The sequence below is a fragment of the Glycine soja genome, chromosome 10 (assembly GCF_004193775.1).
Source record: "Glycine soja cultivar W05 chromosome 10, ASM419377v2, whole genome shotgun sequence".
NCBI classification, from domain to species: Eukaryota; Viridiplantae; Streptophyta; class Magnoliopsida; order Fabales; family Fabaceae; genus Glycine; species Glycine soja.
This window is the reverse complement of record NC_041011.1, coordinates 2,214,535-2,227,671: the sequence shown is the minus strand read 5'-3', so window position 1 is coordinate 2,227,671 and position 13,137 is coordinate 2,214,535. Positions and strand designations below refer to the sequence as shown.

The 13,137-nt window shown below is 34.9% G+C and overlaps 2 protein-coding genes across 2 annotated transcripts; one reads left to right on the top strand and one right to left on the bottom strand.

Moving 5' to 3' along the window:
• Positions 1-267: 267 nt before the first annotated feature.
• LOC114370791 (BTB/POZ and MATH domain-containing protein 2-like) lies at positions 268-4,444 on the bottom strand. Its single transcript, XM_028328176.1, has 4 exons — positions 3,750-4,444; positions 2,659-3,007; positions 1,709-1,985; positions 268-710 (listed from the first exon to the last, which is right to left on the bottom strand). The coding sequence occupies exons 1-4, from the start codon at positions 4,184-4,186 to the stop codon at positions 532-534; spliced, it is 1,242 nt and encodes a 413-aa protein (XP_028183977.1). The 5' UTR covers positions 4,187-4,444; the 3' UTR covers positions 268-531.
• Positions 4,445-7,808: 3,364 nt separating this feature from the next.
• Positions 7,809-13,074, top strand: LOC114369819. The gene is made up of 5 exons (XM_028327074.1): positions 7,809-8,246; positions 8,758-8,929; positions 10,031-10,433; positions 11,566-11,646; positions 12,130-13,074. Exons 1-5 carry the CDS (start codon positions 8,151-8,153, stop codon positions 12,626-12,628), a joined length of 1,251 nt encoding a protein of 416 aa, XP_028182875.1. The 5' UTR covers positions 7,809-8,150; the 3' UTR covers positions 12,629-13,074.
• The last annotated feature ends 63 nt before the right edge of the window (positions 13,075-13,137 follow it).

The window sequence follows — 13,137 nt, the reverse complement described above, 5'->3', positions numbered from 1 at the left end:
TTTAAGTTGATGACATCGATCATATAGAATGTTGAGCTTATCACTCGTTTATCAATGACATCCCTTAATTTTATCAAAAAACTACAATTGAACGCGTTCCTTCATCCATTTTATCACAAGGGTATTCCCAGATAATATTTCATATAGAAACCAATCCAACCAGATACATTGCCATCTGTGTTTCACTTTCACGACCCAAACCTCAGCTTTGTGGGGGTAATCACCTCGTACGGGGAATATGTAGTGTAGTGAGAAAAAAAGAAGACATAGCAGTGGTCAATACTTTCTTTTTTAAGACAAATGTTTTAAGAGCAAAGTTATCACAGAAACCTACGCCAGACAGACCTGCAACAGCATAAAAAACAAACTACATTTACATCTCCTAGACATGAAGCTAAAAAAAATTAGAAATTGCCACTAATCCTATAAATGCTTATCATCTCCCTCTATCTGTGGCTCTCACGGAAATTTTTAAATGCAACAAGGAGTAGAGGGTTGTACAGAGAACTTGTCAGTGTTTGCACTTTAGCACTATAGCCTTTGCTTCACCCGCCTTCCATTTACGTCGCTGCCATCAAGTATCAATTCATTCCTATGCTTGCACAAGAAGTCCGAATGCTCAGTAAATCTAGCCACATACTCCAAAAGCTCAGTCAAAACAGATGGGCAACTTTCCTTCAAGTACTCAAAACCATCAGTTTGCATCACAGCTGAAGAAACAAAGGGAGCAAAATACTTCAGTCGGAGTTTAGGACATCAAAAGTATACATGACTATGAATTATCAATAATGCACTTTTTTTAATAAGAGGTTTGCAGCAATGTATAGTCTTTTATTACTCCGTTACTTAAAGTTTATGTAAATCTCATTTTCAAGGGTTATGGTGACTCAATTGGTTATTAAATATTGCTATATTTTGTTAGTTGTCATATTAAAAACAATATTGAAAGTCATATAAAAATGGATTTTTATTTTAAAATGCCAACCCAACCCAACCAAAGAATATTGCATTCAAAATGAACCAAACCGAACAACAAACACTCCTACGTGTCAGCAATGAATTTAACATTCAATGATAACTACATACTAAATTTAAGAGTGTGTTTGATTAGAAGGAAAAAAAAATAGTTGAGAACAAGGGAAGATGGAAATAGATGAGAAACAGAATGGATTTAGGGGTGCTTGTTTTAGGAGAAATAAGGAATAAAGAAATAGAAAAAAGAATAAAAATTTCTTTGTAGATTGTTTTTTTTATTCATATTCTATCATGATTAGTGAAAATCAATTATGCCTTTTTATACAATTTTTAAACCATGATGTATAAGACTGCCAGTTAATGCTCAATTTGTGGCGGTTTCAAACAGCCAGGAAAATAAAGGCCAGAAATTCAAACCGCCAAGGGAAAAAAAAACAAATTTGTGCAGCATGTGTCTCCACCCCTTGCATTTCCACACACCGCACAATTCAGTGAGGAAATAAAAAGGTGTGAGCCCCACACCTTTTTATTTCAGTCTTCTCCCATTTCTACCCTACCAAACAAGAGAAATTCCCCATTTATTTGCCTATTTCCTCTACATTCTTTCTATTTCTTACCCATTCCTCTTTACCAAACAGAGTGAAAGACCTTTCAATGTCCTAATTACCCCCTAATATTGCACCTTTTCTTTAATGTGTGTTCATGAAAATAGAGTTCAAATAACGAAACACACCTCTGAGATTTTCAGGCCTTGCAACAAATTTCAGACAGACTGCTTTCAGTTGGAAACAATGGTGCTGTTCTGCCAAGGCTAGAGTCGTAGCAACGGTGTTTATTGCAACATCTTCACAGAGACTTGTTTCACACATAAGCCTAAGTCTCTCTAAGCCATACCGATCAGCTGCTGCTAGCAGATGCTGAGCCATCAAGGTAGTAGCCCATTTTGAGCTCAACCCAGTAAGCTCTTGCATGTCAGGTAGTGAGTCCCAATATATAACATGAAGCAATGCCTGCAAAATAGAGAAATATGGTATAACAAAGCAGATAAAGTTGCACATTCTTTTGGTATAATGTTAAGCTTCATTTATCAAGGTAAACAATACCACAATTTCATCACACATAAGAGATGCATGTAAACTGTTATAGTTCTTTACGGTTTAAAGAACTCATGGCAGCTTTAGTGGAGCTCATAGCTGCAGTCAACTTATAAAGACCTAGCTTCATTGTTAACTGTCATAATGCTCGATTTAATGAGTATAGCAGTTTTAGTGGAACTCATAGCTGCAGTCAATTTATAAAGAACTAGTCTCAGTTCTTTTTTCCTACTTTTCTGTGTTCTTTCAAGAAGGTTATATGATTTCTGCCAAATCTCACTTCTCAGTGCAATGGAATGCCATCCAAAAAGGTACCAATGTATGCATCATTTGCAGCATAAATGAAGGCATGAGGCGAGAAAAAAGTTGGCAAAACAAAAGAGGTATAACTTTCCACATCAACATATAGCTCAGTTGCAACATTGTGCTTAACAATGATAATATGGGGAAAAGCAAGGAAAATATCTTCAAAAATCATAAACGACAATGTGCATATCAGGGCATGAACAGAGAGGGTAACCAAAACATTTTCCAACTGCATCACAAGCATAAATCCAAAAATTAAAGCACAAAGAGCACTCATTCAAACCTTAAAAACTGGAGCCTCCATGTCTTCAACTTTTATACAATGGGTATTCTGATTTTTCATCGGACCGAAAAGTTGAGCCCTGAAAACAGGTGAGCGAGCTGCTAGAACCAATTTATGAGCAGCGAAAATTTCTCCATTCACTTCAAAACTGACATCACTGTCTTTCCCACTTTCTAGTAGCTTCCCAAATTGCTGACCCATGTTAGAAGACGGAATAGGGATTTTATATATTTTAGGGCCCTCTGTGTGTGACTTCACAACACCAACACTACAATTAACACTAAGGCAATCATCTTTAAGGTAATCTGATGTCTCTAGTGCTGTTCTCTTAAAAAACCGCTTGTAACCCCTGAAACACCCAATTTTAACAATTAGACTTTTGACCAAACTGTTCAGCTTTCTTACCACAAAATCTCCATGTACTTATCAAGGAGTATTTGGCCAAACCAAAATCATACATTAGCATCACTGTATATTCAAAAATACATCAGTTAATTTCAATGTGCATACACATATACTCCTAGAGCGTATTGAGAGAGTGAAATGAGCTAATATTGACCAATCTAATCTTTACACAAATGATCGAGATTAGGTTTGAGTTTTTTACCATCCATGTATGGTTGTGTGGTCAAGATTAGCTCTTATCACCTCATGCTCTGATTTGATAGGCATGATTCACTTCATGTCGTTTAAGGGAAGGATTCTAAAGCAACCCCCACCCACAAGTAATCTGAAGAATTAATAACTAAGCTTCAGTTTAGCTAGCAAGACATAAAATCTTTGAAAACATACTTATTGAACAACTTGAACCCTCCCCACTGCCAAAAACAACAAAAACCCAACCCCCTTCCCTTAAAAAAAAATATCATGCATTTAATCCTTCCATTCCCCTCTTTTTTCCAACTACATCGAAAACACACATCTAAGTAAATTCCCATCAGCCACTCTCCAATTTCCCTCAGACAAACCCAATACCCAACAAAATATTACAATCAGAACCAAGCCAAGTAAATCAAAAACAAAATTCAAATCAAAGAAAACTAAATAAAAATTATAAAAAAAAAAACACGCAGCATGTCCAATTCGCTCACCACATGCTACCACGGTATTTTAACGTGTAGGGTCCACTCTCGAGGGTCCTCTCAAAATGGCTATGCACCTTGTGTCTCTCCTTCCCACTCTGATCCAAAAGCGTCAACTCAAAAAGCGCCCTAACGTCGGTCCCTTCGCTAGCAAGCGCGATGAAGAGCGAAACGTACGTAGCATTGTCCTCCACGCTCTTCCCGTCGGGGTAAAAATAGATCGCCCAATCGTACCCTCCCACCGAGAATATATCAGAAGCTATGTACTTCCCAATCCCAATCCCCTTCGACAGCGAATACCCCGTGATCTTGAACCGGTGCGACCCCCTCACCGTGTCCGTCAACGACGTCGACGACGTCGTTGCCGGCGGCGCCGACAACGGAGACGCCGACGACGACGAACAATTCGAGAACGGCCTCGCGGTTTCTCTCAGAATCTTACCCATGCGCAACGCGAGCCTCGACAGCAGCAATTGTCTCGAATTTGTGCGGAATTGAACTTTCTTCAGAATCCAAACCCGATCGGGGGATGCGGAAAAAAAATTGAACGGGATCTGCGATCTGGACGCCGAATCCCGAGAATGGGGAAGCTGAGAGAGATTTGTGAGAGGAAATCTAGGGTTTCGTCTGAAGGGGAAATTTCCTAGGGTTTGGATTCTGAGAGAGAGAGAGAAATGAAATGAATGGTGACGACGAGACGATGATGGCTTTTATTTATGTGTTTAATTTCCGACAATTGAAATGGGAAAGTGGTGCGGTGACGCGCCTAGCGCGTGGTTTTCAGCGATGCCTTAGCCGACTCGCTTTGCTTCCGAGACACGTGTGCGCCAACGGTACGCAAAATCTCGGAAGCGAACGAAGTAACGACGACAGCGTGAGTGACACAGTAAAATTTAGTCAGGTATGGCGGCGCCTCAATTTCCCCTCGAGTGGAAAAGCACGCTGCTCTAGGATTTTTTTTTTTAACGGTTCTCTAACAAATTGGTTAAGGGATTTTTTATATATTAATTTTAATTAATAATATTACAAATTTAAATTTTATCCCAAAAATTCTCATAAAATCAAATAATTTAAATAGTGATTGAATTAAATAACACTACCCGTTTTTTTTAAGAAATACTCCTCTGTTCCAAAATAATATTATCTCTGCTTTATATATAAAAGATAATTGCATAATTCATCATCATCAATACAAAAATTAGATTAGTTAGTTTGCCATAAATTTTAATTTTATTTCAAGCTACCAATGACATTAAATTATTTAAGATATGATTATTTTTTAAAATATATTTTTTAATCAATGAGTGTGTTTTGTTTTGTTGATAGCACAATAAATATACCAAATTTTATAAAGAAAAAAATAATCATTAATAGACCCCACAATTGAGTAGAGATTTAAAAAATTAACAATAAAGTATAATAATCCTGTATTTTTTATAATTAGGAAAAAAATATTAATTTTTATTTCTTATATATAAGACCAGAAATAATAATTGTTCTAGATTGTTTTACCCAAATCAAGAATAAGACAATAAATAAATGAAATAGAGTACTAATTTTATAAAACTAATTTTACATCGTTATTAATTTATTTATAAATTTTATTGTTCACCATTAATATTATAAGGGATATAAATAAAATAAAAGTAATTAATGTTATATTGCAAAATTAAAATGACAATTATTTTAAAATATTTTTTCTCTTATATGACAATTATTTTAGAATATTTTTTTTCTTATATGACAATTATAATAAATTTGAGGGAATAATATTTTCAAGAGAAATGCTTGTTGGCTATTCATTGTAAGGCCCTAATTCCCATGAGGAAATACTAAAGGCATCAGTATTTCCATCCCTTGGATAGATAAAGAGGAGGAACAAAATTCTTGGTTTTTTAATGTTATCAAAGAATTTAATACTCAAATAGATAATCAGTATCTAATCAAATTCATCATATCATATAAAAACAAGATTCAAGTTTACCGAGATGATAAAATGTTTCAGTTCCATATATCAATGTACTTTCATTTGACACTTGTCATTAATTGAAACAATTTGTCTCAGTATGATTTTCTCTTAATTTTTAAAAATTATTTTCGTAGGAGAATTCATGGTTGTCTCGGTTGTGCTACTAGGTACTATGGAAAAATCAGAATAGGAGAGCACTCATAATAGTTACAAATAAAATTTCGTAAAATCTGCACCAACCATAATTTCTGCAAATCTCACCTTACATATATTTTAAAATTTTGTAATCAATAAAAGTTGAAAAAAATGCTATCCGTCCATGGTTAGGTTCATGCAATTCGTGTAGGATTTTTTTCGTAACATAGCAATGCTCTTTTTTTCAATCAATGAGTATATAGGAATAGAGAGAGGTAGTATCATCGCATATAACTGAAAATAATTATCATTGGTTGAGAAATTACATATTGTTTCCATGGCGGAAATCAAACTCAAGTGGTGGAGTAGGCGGCAGAACATAGCGTCAATGGTAATCACAAATATATTTTGATGGCATGAATCAACTTCAAGTGGTGGAGTAGGTCGCAACTCGCAACACATAGCGACAGTGATGGTACTTACAGAAATTAATTTCAACAACCAGGTCAATATGGGATTTAGGAAATATGAATTTTGTTTAAATACCTTGAGTTTTGGCGGAAAAATTAATGAGGTGACAATCAAAGGTTGAAAGAACAATATCACAGGGAATAACTAATAAATTCGATTAAGGAGAGGATATCATAGGTTAAGGCCAAGTTATTCAATAACGTTTAAATATTTTTTCTCTTCAATTTATATCACTTTTTCTTTTTCATATTTCAAATTTAAAATTGTTTTTTAGTTAATGACTTTTGAGAAATACTCTTTTTAGCCCCTCTTACAATATTTTTTCCCCCCAACAAATTATTAACTACATAATTAATATCAAGTGTGGTCCCAAATTATTTTATACTAACCAAAAAATTGATAATTTCATAAAACTAATCTTATTATTAATATTACAATTAAAAACTAAAGTGACACACTTATTAAGGATATTAGTAGAAAAAAAAACTAATATTAATTAAAAAGCTAACGTGAAACTTATTTTGAATTTTTTTTTTCAATACAACACTTATTTTTAGACACGATAAGTCCAAGACATGATTTAATTTTAACTTAAAATAAATCAGGTTTCATAATAGACCACTAGTTAAACAATAGTTTGAATATATTAAGTTATATACTATTATAATTACTCTTTGATTTTTTATTATTTTAATAATAAATATGATGATCTTATTATAATTAGATTAGATTGTAAATTTAAACTGGATAAAATTAGATTCAATTAAAACGGATCAAATTAAACATAAAAATATCATAAATCTAATCTAATTTGATCAATAACAATCCTATTATCAGCCCATGAAACAATAATACACTAGACAACTAGGAAAGACTCACTTAAAGGATTCTTACACATACTCAAACCACAAACAAATTTACTAAATTGTAATTATTGAATTAGTATGTAGAAGTTAAAAAAGATGATTGTCTACCAAACAAATAAAAATAAGGATAAAAGAATTTGAACACACATTCACAAAAAGATAAAGGTTTGATCTAAATCCTTAACCAGTTATACTAGCTGACATTGACAAGTAACCTATAGTCTCTTAATATACTTAGAATAAGTCTAACTTAGTTAGTTTAAGAATGCAATCTTGTGACATTAATTGTTTTTAATCAGTACTGACAATTTACTTTTTTTACTTACATCAATACTATTATTTTTAAAACATTTAATATTATAAAATGACTAATAGTATGGAAGTTTTTACATAAAATTAAATTACATAAATTCTCTCAATTAATTAGTATCAAGTTGCAAAAAAGAAGAGGAGGCGTACAAGAACGGGGTCCATGGAGGAGAGATTTTTCAAGGAAACAAATGGTGGACGTGCGCCGTCAGGAGCTGGTAGGGCATGTAAAATCATGACACGTGGACCACGGAACTGGCGTTGGAGATGCTCTTAACGATCCAGATATATAAGCGAAAAATAATGAACGATTGAGATGAGTCAGAAATGAAAGAGTAGGTGAGACTGAGGGCTCACGGGAACAAACCACCCAACAAGTCCAAGTCCGAGGCGAAGAAGACAACCTGGATTTTGTCATCCCCACCGTGCCGTTGATCCCTACAGTTTCGGAAGTTTGTGGGGTTAAACAAATGGATCACATAAAATCACTTTTTATTTTTATATTTTAAATTTTCTGGCACCACTCAAAGATTCAGATAGCGGAAAATCTTTCGGATTTGAGGACCATGTAGGGATAAGTCGATGGGGTTGTAACAGAGCCACGAAAGGAGAGGAGTTTTTGGTTTCCAAAACCTCGTTTCTTCTCAACACACAAAAAAAATGATGCAGAAACTGTGCTTGATTGCTTCCCATGGATGCCCTCCGGGGCTAACTTTGCAGCAAGAGCTGGCCATGGTTGGCTGCACCATTACCAAGGTAAAAAACTGTTTTTATTTTTTATTATTTGGTGGTAGCAACTTGTTTATGGTGTCAAAGGGTTTTTTTGATGCCAACGTGGATTGGCACAGGTGGTTAAGGATTTGGTACCAACTCTCACTTTCTTCATGGGTGTGTATTTGAATCCCGAGGGAGATCCCTTGGCACCTAGGGACTAATTGAATAGTTGTAATTGGTTAGAACTGTTTGGGGCCTATACAGTAATCTTTTAGGTGGGTCTCTGTTCGCACTCTTAACATGTCATTGATGCCCTACCTGATAGTATTGGGGTGCTGCCCTTCTACCCAATTCGGATTTTTTTTTATGTATTATCCATATTTCAACAGCTGAAATTTGGAGTTGACTATCTTTTCTTTCACAATTGATGTTTGTATTGCAATTCTAGAATCAAAATACTTTAGCATGCTTAATTGATTATGGTTTTCTGAGTAATTCATCATTTTATAAATACCTTACTTTGTTTTTGTCCTTGAATTTTTGTTTGAGACAGGGTTGTCAACCATTATTGCCTTCATCTGTACTGAAACCTGAAATTATCAGATACGGATCCCCACTAAATCCATTTGAGGAGTCAAGCAAGTCCCGAAAAGAGTGGTTCAATTCTAATCAGATTGTCAACGTGAACTTGTCGACTCAAAGGCCTATGCTTATTGATGTCCAAGGTGTGCAGGAAGCTCACTAGTTGTATTTGATCCAACCATTTGATTGTTAACTCTTTCTTCAATGTTACATGATTGGTTGCTCGACTCCAATTTGTATAGCTTGTAGCTACATCACTTAAGTTTTATTTGCCAGTGATGTAATAACTAATAAGCATGCAAATACTCTTTCAGTTTTGTTATAAAAGGCTTGTATATAAGTATGGCTGTCTTGGGCATACACTTGAAGCAATCATGCGGTGCAATCAGTCAAGGAATTTTCGAGGCACTCCCTGCAGTATGGACCAGCACATATGTTGTAATTAGTAGTTAGATTAGATCATAGATTGTACTAAACCTTGGCAACTATGAGGATTTGGTTGTATTGGGTGAGGTTTGAGAGCTGAGAGATTACTCCTTGTAATTTTCATTGATCATGGTGAATTATCACTGTTTTATCGGTGGATGTAAACCTATAGTTTGCTGTAGGTTGAACAGTACTAATGTATTATTTTCTTAGTGCTATGGTAGTAAGGACAAGGTATTCCAAGAATGGAAATCAAGTTGCCGGTGACATACTTGATATCTAAGAGTGGCAAGCAGAGAATTTACCTCCAAGGACTTTTTTCACCGTACCTAAAAAGGATGCTATTCAACTAGTCTCTAAGTGACAATGTATCTCCTTGGAAAGAGATGGCTGCCAAGCAAGGCTACAAGTCAAGGGAGGGATTGGAACCCATCCACATGGATCACTGAATGTGAACCCGATTACAATAATTTCTTCATCATGTGTCATTTCTCTCAACTTATGCTGTTATGGACCATTTGTGTGTGTCTCTTTTGTATTGAATATGCCTCTTTATTTCACATGTTAATGTAGTGGTCAAATGTTAAATCCAATGACCAAAAAGACTATGGTAATGCCTAATCAGTGAGGTTGGTTTTGTTTCTCAGATATGATGCATTGCTAGTTTCTAGAATGATGTAAGTAATTGGTGAGCAGATGGTAGATTTGATTATTGAGCCTTTATTTACTTCTCTGATGAATGTTTAATGACTCAATGCTATTAAATTTGTGTAATCTGCTGTGTCTTACTAAGTAATTTCATTTATTTTTTGTGACAGAAACATATCCAAGCCCAGTAGATTTTGGCTTTGGCATCGTTGAACAATGCAGTGAGCATGATAAAATTTTGCAGTGTATCATGTCTGAGAGTGCTGAAGCTGGGATAGGTGGAGTACATATATCTTTGTTGTCTGACTTGATGGATTTGCAATTGTCAAGCATTGATGAACCTCAAAAACCATTGACACCTCTTATCCCAAAAAGCAAATTCTTCATCCCGAAGCTTTTGCTTGATATTTTTCAAGATTCGCCCATTAGTTCAAAGATTACAGTTCATCCAGATGGTCAAGTCACTTTTATGGACACTGCAATTGAGATAAAAGATCTTCTTTCTGTAGTTGCTGACTCATACTTATTACGTAAGGGTGAAAAACAATCTATGCTTGTTCCACACTTCAGCAGGTATAAATTTGTGGATTTGTTTAAGAGTCAATTGATCACATGAAATTGTAAACTGTTTCAGAAGGTCACTTAGAATTACATTTTCAGAGTAGAATAAAATTTAATCAACATTTTTGTGTGTGTAAAGACTGTTGATCTATGAATTAAGTTAGATTTAATTAGATTTTCAATGTCAAATTTAAAAGCTTGGAAAATATATGTTTTCAAATGTGTTTCTTCTCTAATGCATTGGCAGATACTGGAGTCTTTGCGATCTGCATGATTTAGCTTTAGCATTGTCAACTCTGTTATTTTACACTCATGACAACTAGTTGAAGAATTGTATTCACAAATGTGCAAAATTGATAATGGATTACCTTGTGTACCTGGCATAGTTAATTTATGAACTAAACTTATGTGTAGTTCATTAGGTACTTATGATATTGTTCTCTAATTAAAATTGGAGTTTCAAGCTGGTAATCCATGTAATAATGGTTGACATTGGTTACCAAGGTGAAATTTGAATTTGATTGGAAAACAAAACACAAAAGCACTTAAATGAAATATACCATAAGATCAAATAAAAATTAAGTACATATTTCTGTCACTCTGAAGAATTACTTACCTCTTGTTACATTTGTATTGGAGGGACTGCTTTTAGTTTGGGATAATTTCTTTAAGATAGCTTAAAATTTGGTCAATGGGAAAACAAACTTCCGTTTTCACTTGTTCCCTCCACATGTGTGTGAGTGTATATTTTTTACAAAATGGGTTTATTGATACTAATTTCATAAAGGCACATGTGACATCTGTTAATTTTGAGAAATAGTCCTTTTTATTTCAAATTCTCTCTTAGGAAACTAATAAAAGAAAAAAGAATTATTCCTCTAAAATAAGCTCTTCCAAATGCACATATGGAATTGTCTTCTAATTCTGCGATAAATACCAAAAAATAATACAAGTTACACTAGTTAAATCAGTTGCTTTACTAGTTTGTGCATAGTGATTCCTTGTTTCAACTGTTTTTTTCAATAAACTTTGATGTTGCTATTATATACTTCAGTAATAAACTTTTAAATCCATATATTTAACAATCTATTTTTGTTTGTTATACATCAAGCAACTGACTTTTGCTGAAAATCTCTATGGACAGGATGAGTATCAACGAAGTAGAAGTCAGAAGTCTTTCCTCCACATTGGATATTCATTCTACATTGACTGTTCCTTTAAAGAGGTATGCAAAATATGTTCTCCCTGAAAACTGATCTAATTCCTGACTTTGGGGTATGCAAAAGATGCTTGTCTAGGAAGTTACTTATTTTTATGCAAATAATAGTTCATAATGATTCTGTTCTCTATAAAAAAATGCAACTTTGGTCTGAGGGCTTTTCATCTCTGATATGCATTTTGTTTCTCCCATGCCATGGCCTATGTGGATAATCCATCTACTAACTGATTTTTTTAATAGGCGTCTGATGAGGGAGAATTATCTTCTTGTAAAATTTCTTTTAATGCAATATTAAATATATATATTTTTCAACATCATGAAATAGAAGAGTTAGGTTTTATAGTTGGGCTGCATTATTGCTTTCATTTATGCTGACCGTTTCTCTCTCTCTGGTTGTGGATAGTCTCATCTACTAAGCATACAATGACCATATTAATTTCTTGCTCAATAAACATATTATGTTGCTGCTGCTTTTTTTTTGCTTAACAGTCCTGAGAAAGTGAAAGTCAAGCCATCACAAAAGAAGAACAAGAAAGTAGCCAGAGAGAGGGATCTCTTCAAGAAGAACTACTTACATGCATGTGAGAGCCTTCTGTCCCTAATGGTTGACAAGAGGCGACACCGGAAAACAGCAATTCTCTCCCTGAAGAAATCTGGTCCCGAGCTTCCTGAGCTCCTCACACAATTTTCTGCCAGCATTGCCGGTACTGGCCTTGCTGTCCTGCTATCTGTGATCTGTAAGCTAGCTTGTGGAAGGGGGGTTCCCTTTTGTGCTTATAAGCTCCTCAACACTGGGTTTGGATTTGGGCTGGTTTGGCTTTCTTGGGCAGTTAATAAGCTAAGGGATACAATTGTCTGCATGAACAAGAATGCAGGAAAGCTTGGACTGAAAGATGAGGAAATGATTCAAAAGGTCGACAAGAGCCTAAGAGAAGTTTACTTCAGAGCCGCCGCATTGCTAGCAGTGGCAGTGCTAAGGCTTGCTTGAGTACTACCTCTGAAGACATGATCGCTTGAGTTTGAAGAGCGGTAAGCGTTGCAAGGCCACACATTGGAACATCCATTGTACCTGATCAGTTGGATGTCCGTTGCCATGGGTATTGAGGATGTGATAGCAAAGCAATCTTGGTTTCAAACCAAATGAACCTTTGCTTGATCTTGGAAGCACAAGATTGTGGATGATTGGCTTGATCAGCACTTGGGTGGTGTACTTACGGTATGGTTAGTACCTCATTTCAATAATCAAAGCAAAGAACATACTCGTTTGCTTGGTACTAGGGCGGTAAGACAAATTGTAAAGAGTAATGTAAAATTTTGCAATGAAATACTGTTTTGGTGAAATTGTTGTTTGGTGTCATCGCTACCAAATGATGCAATATCTTTGCATGGATTATCTCTGCAAAAATATTAACGCGTGCTGTAATGCTAGTGTCACTAATGTTCATCACATATAGCAGTAATCTTCGATCTAATATATGAAACTAAAACATGAAATTT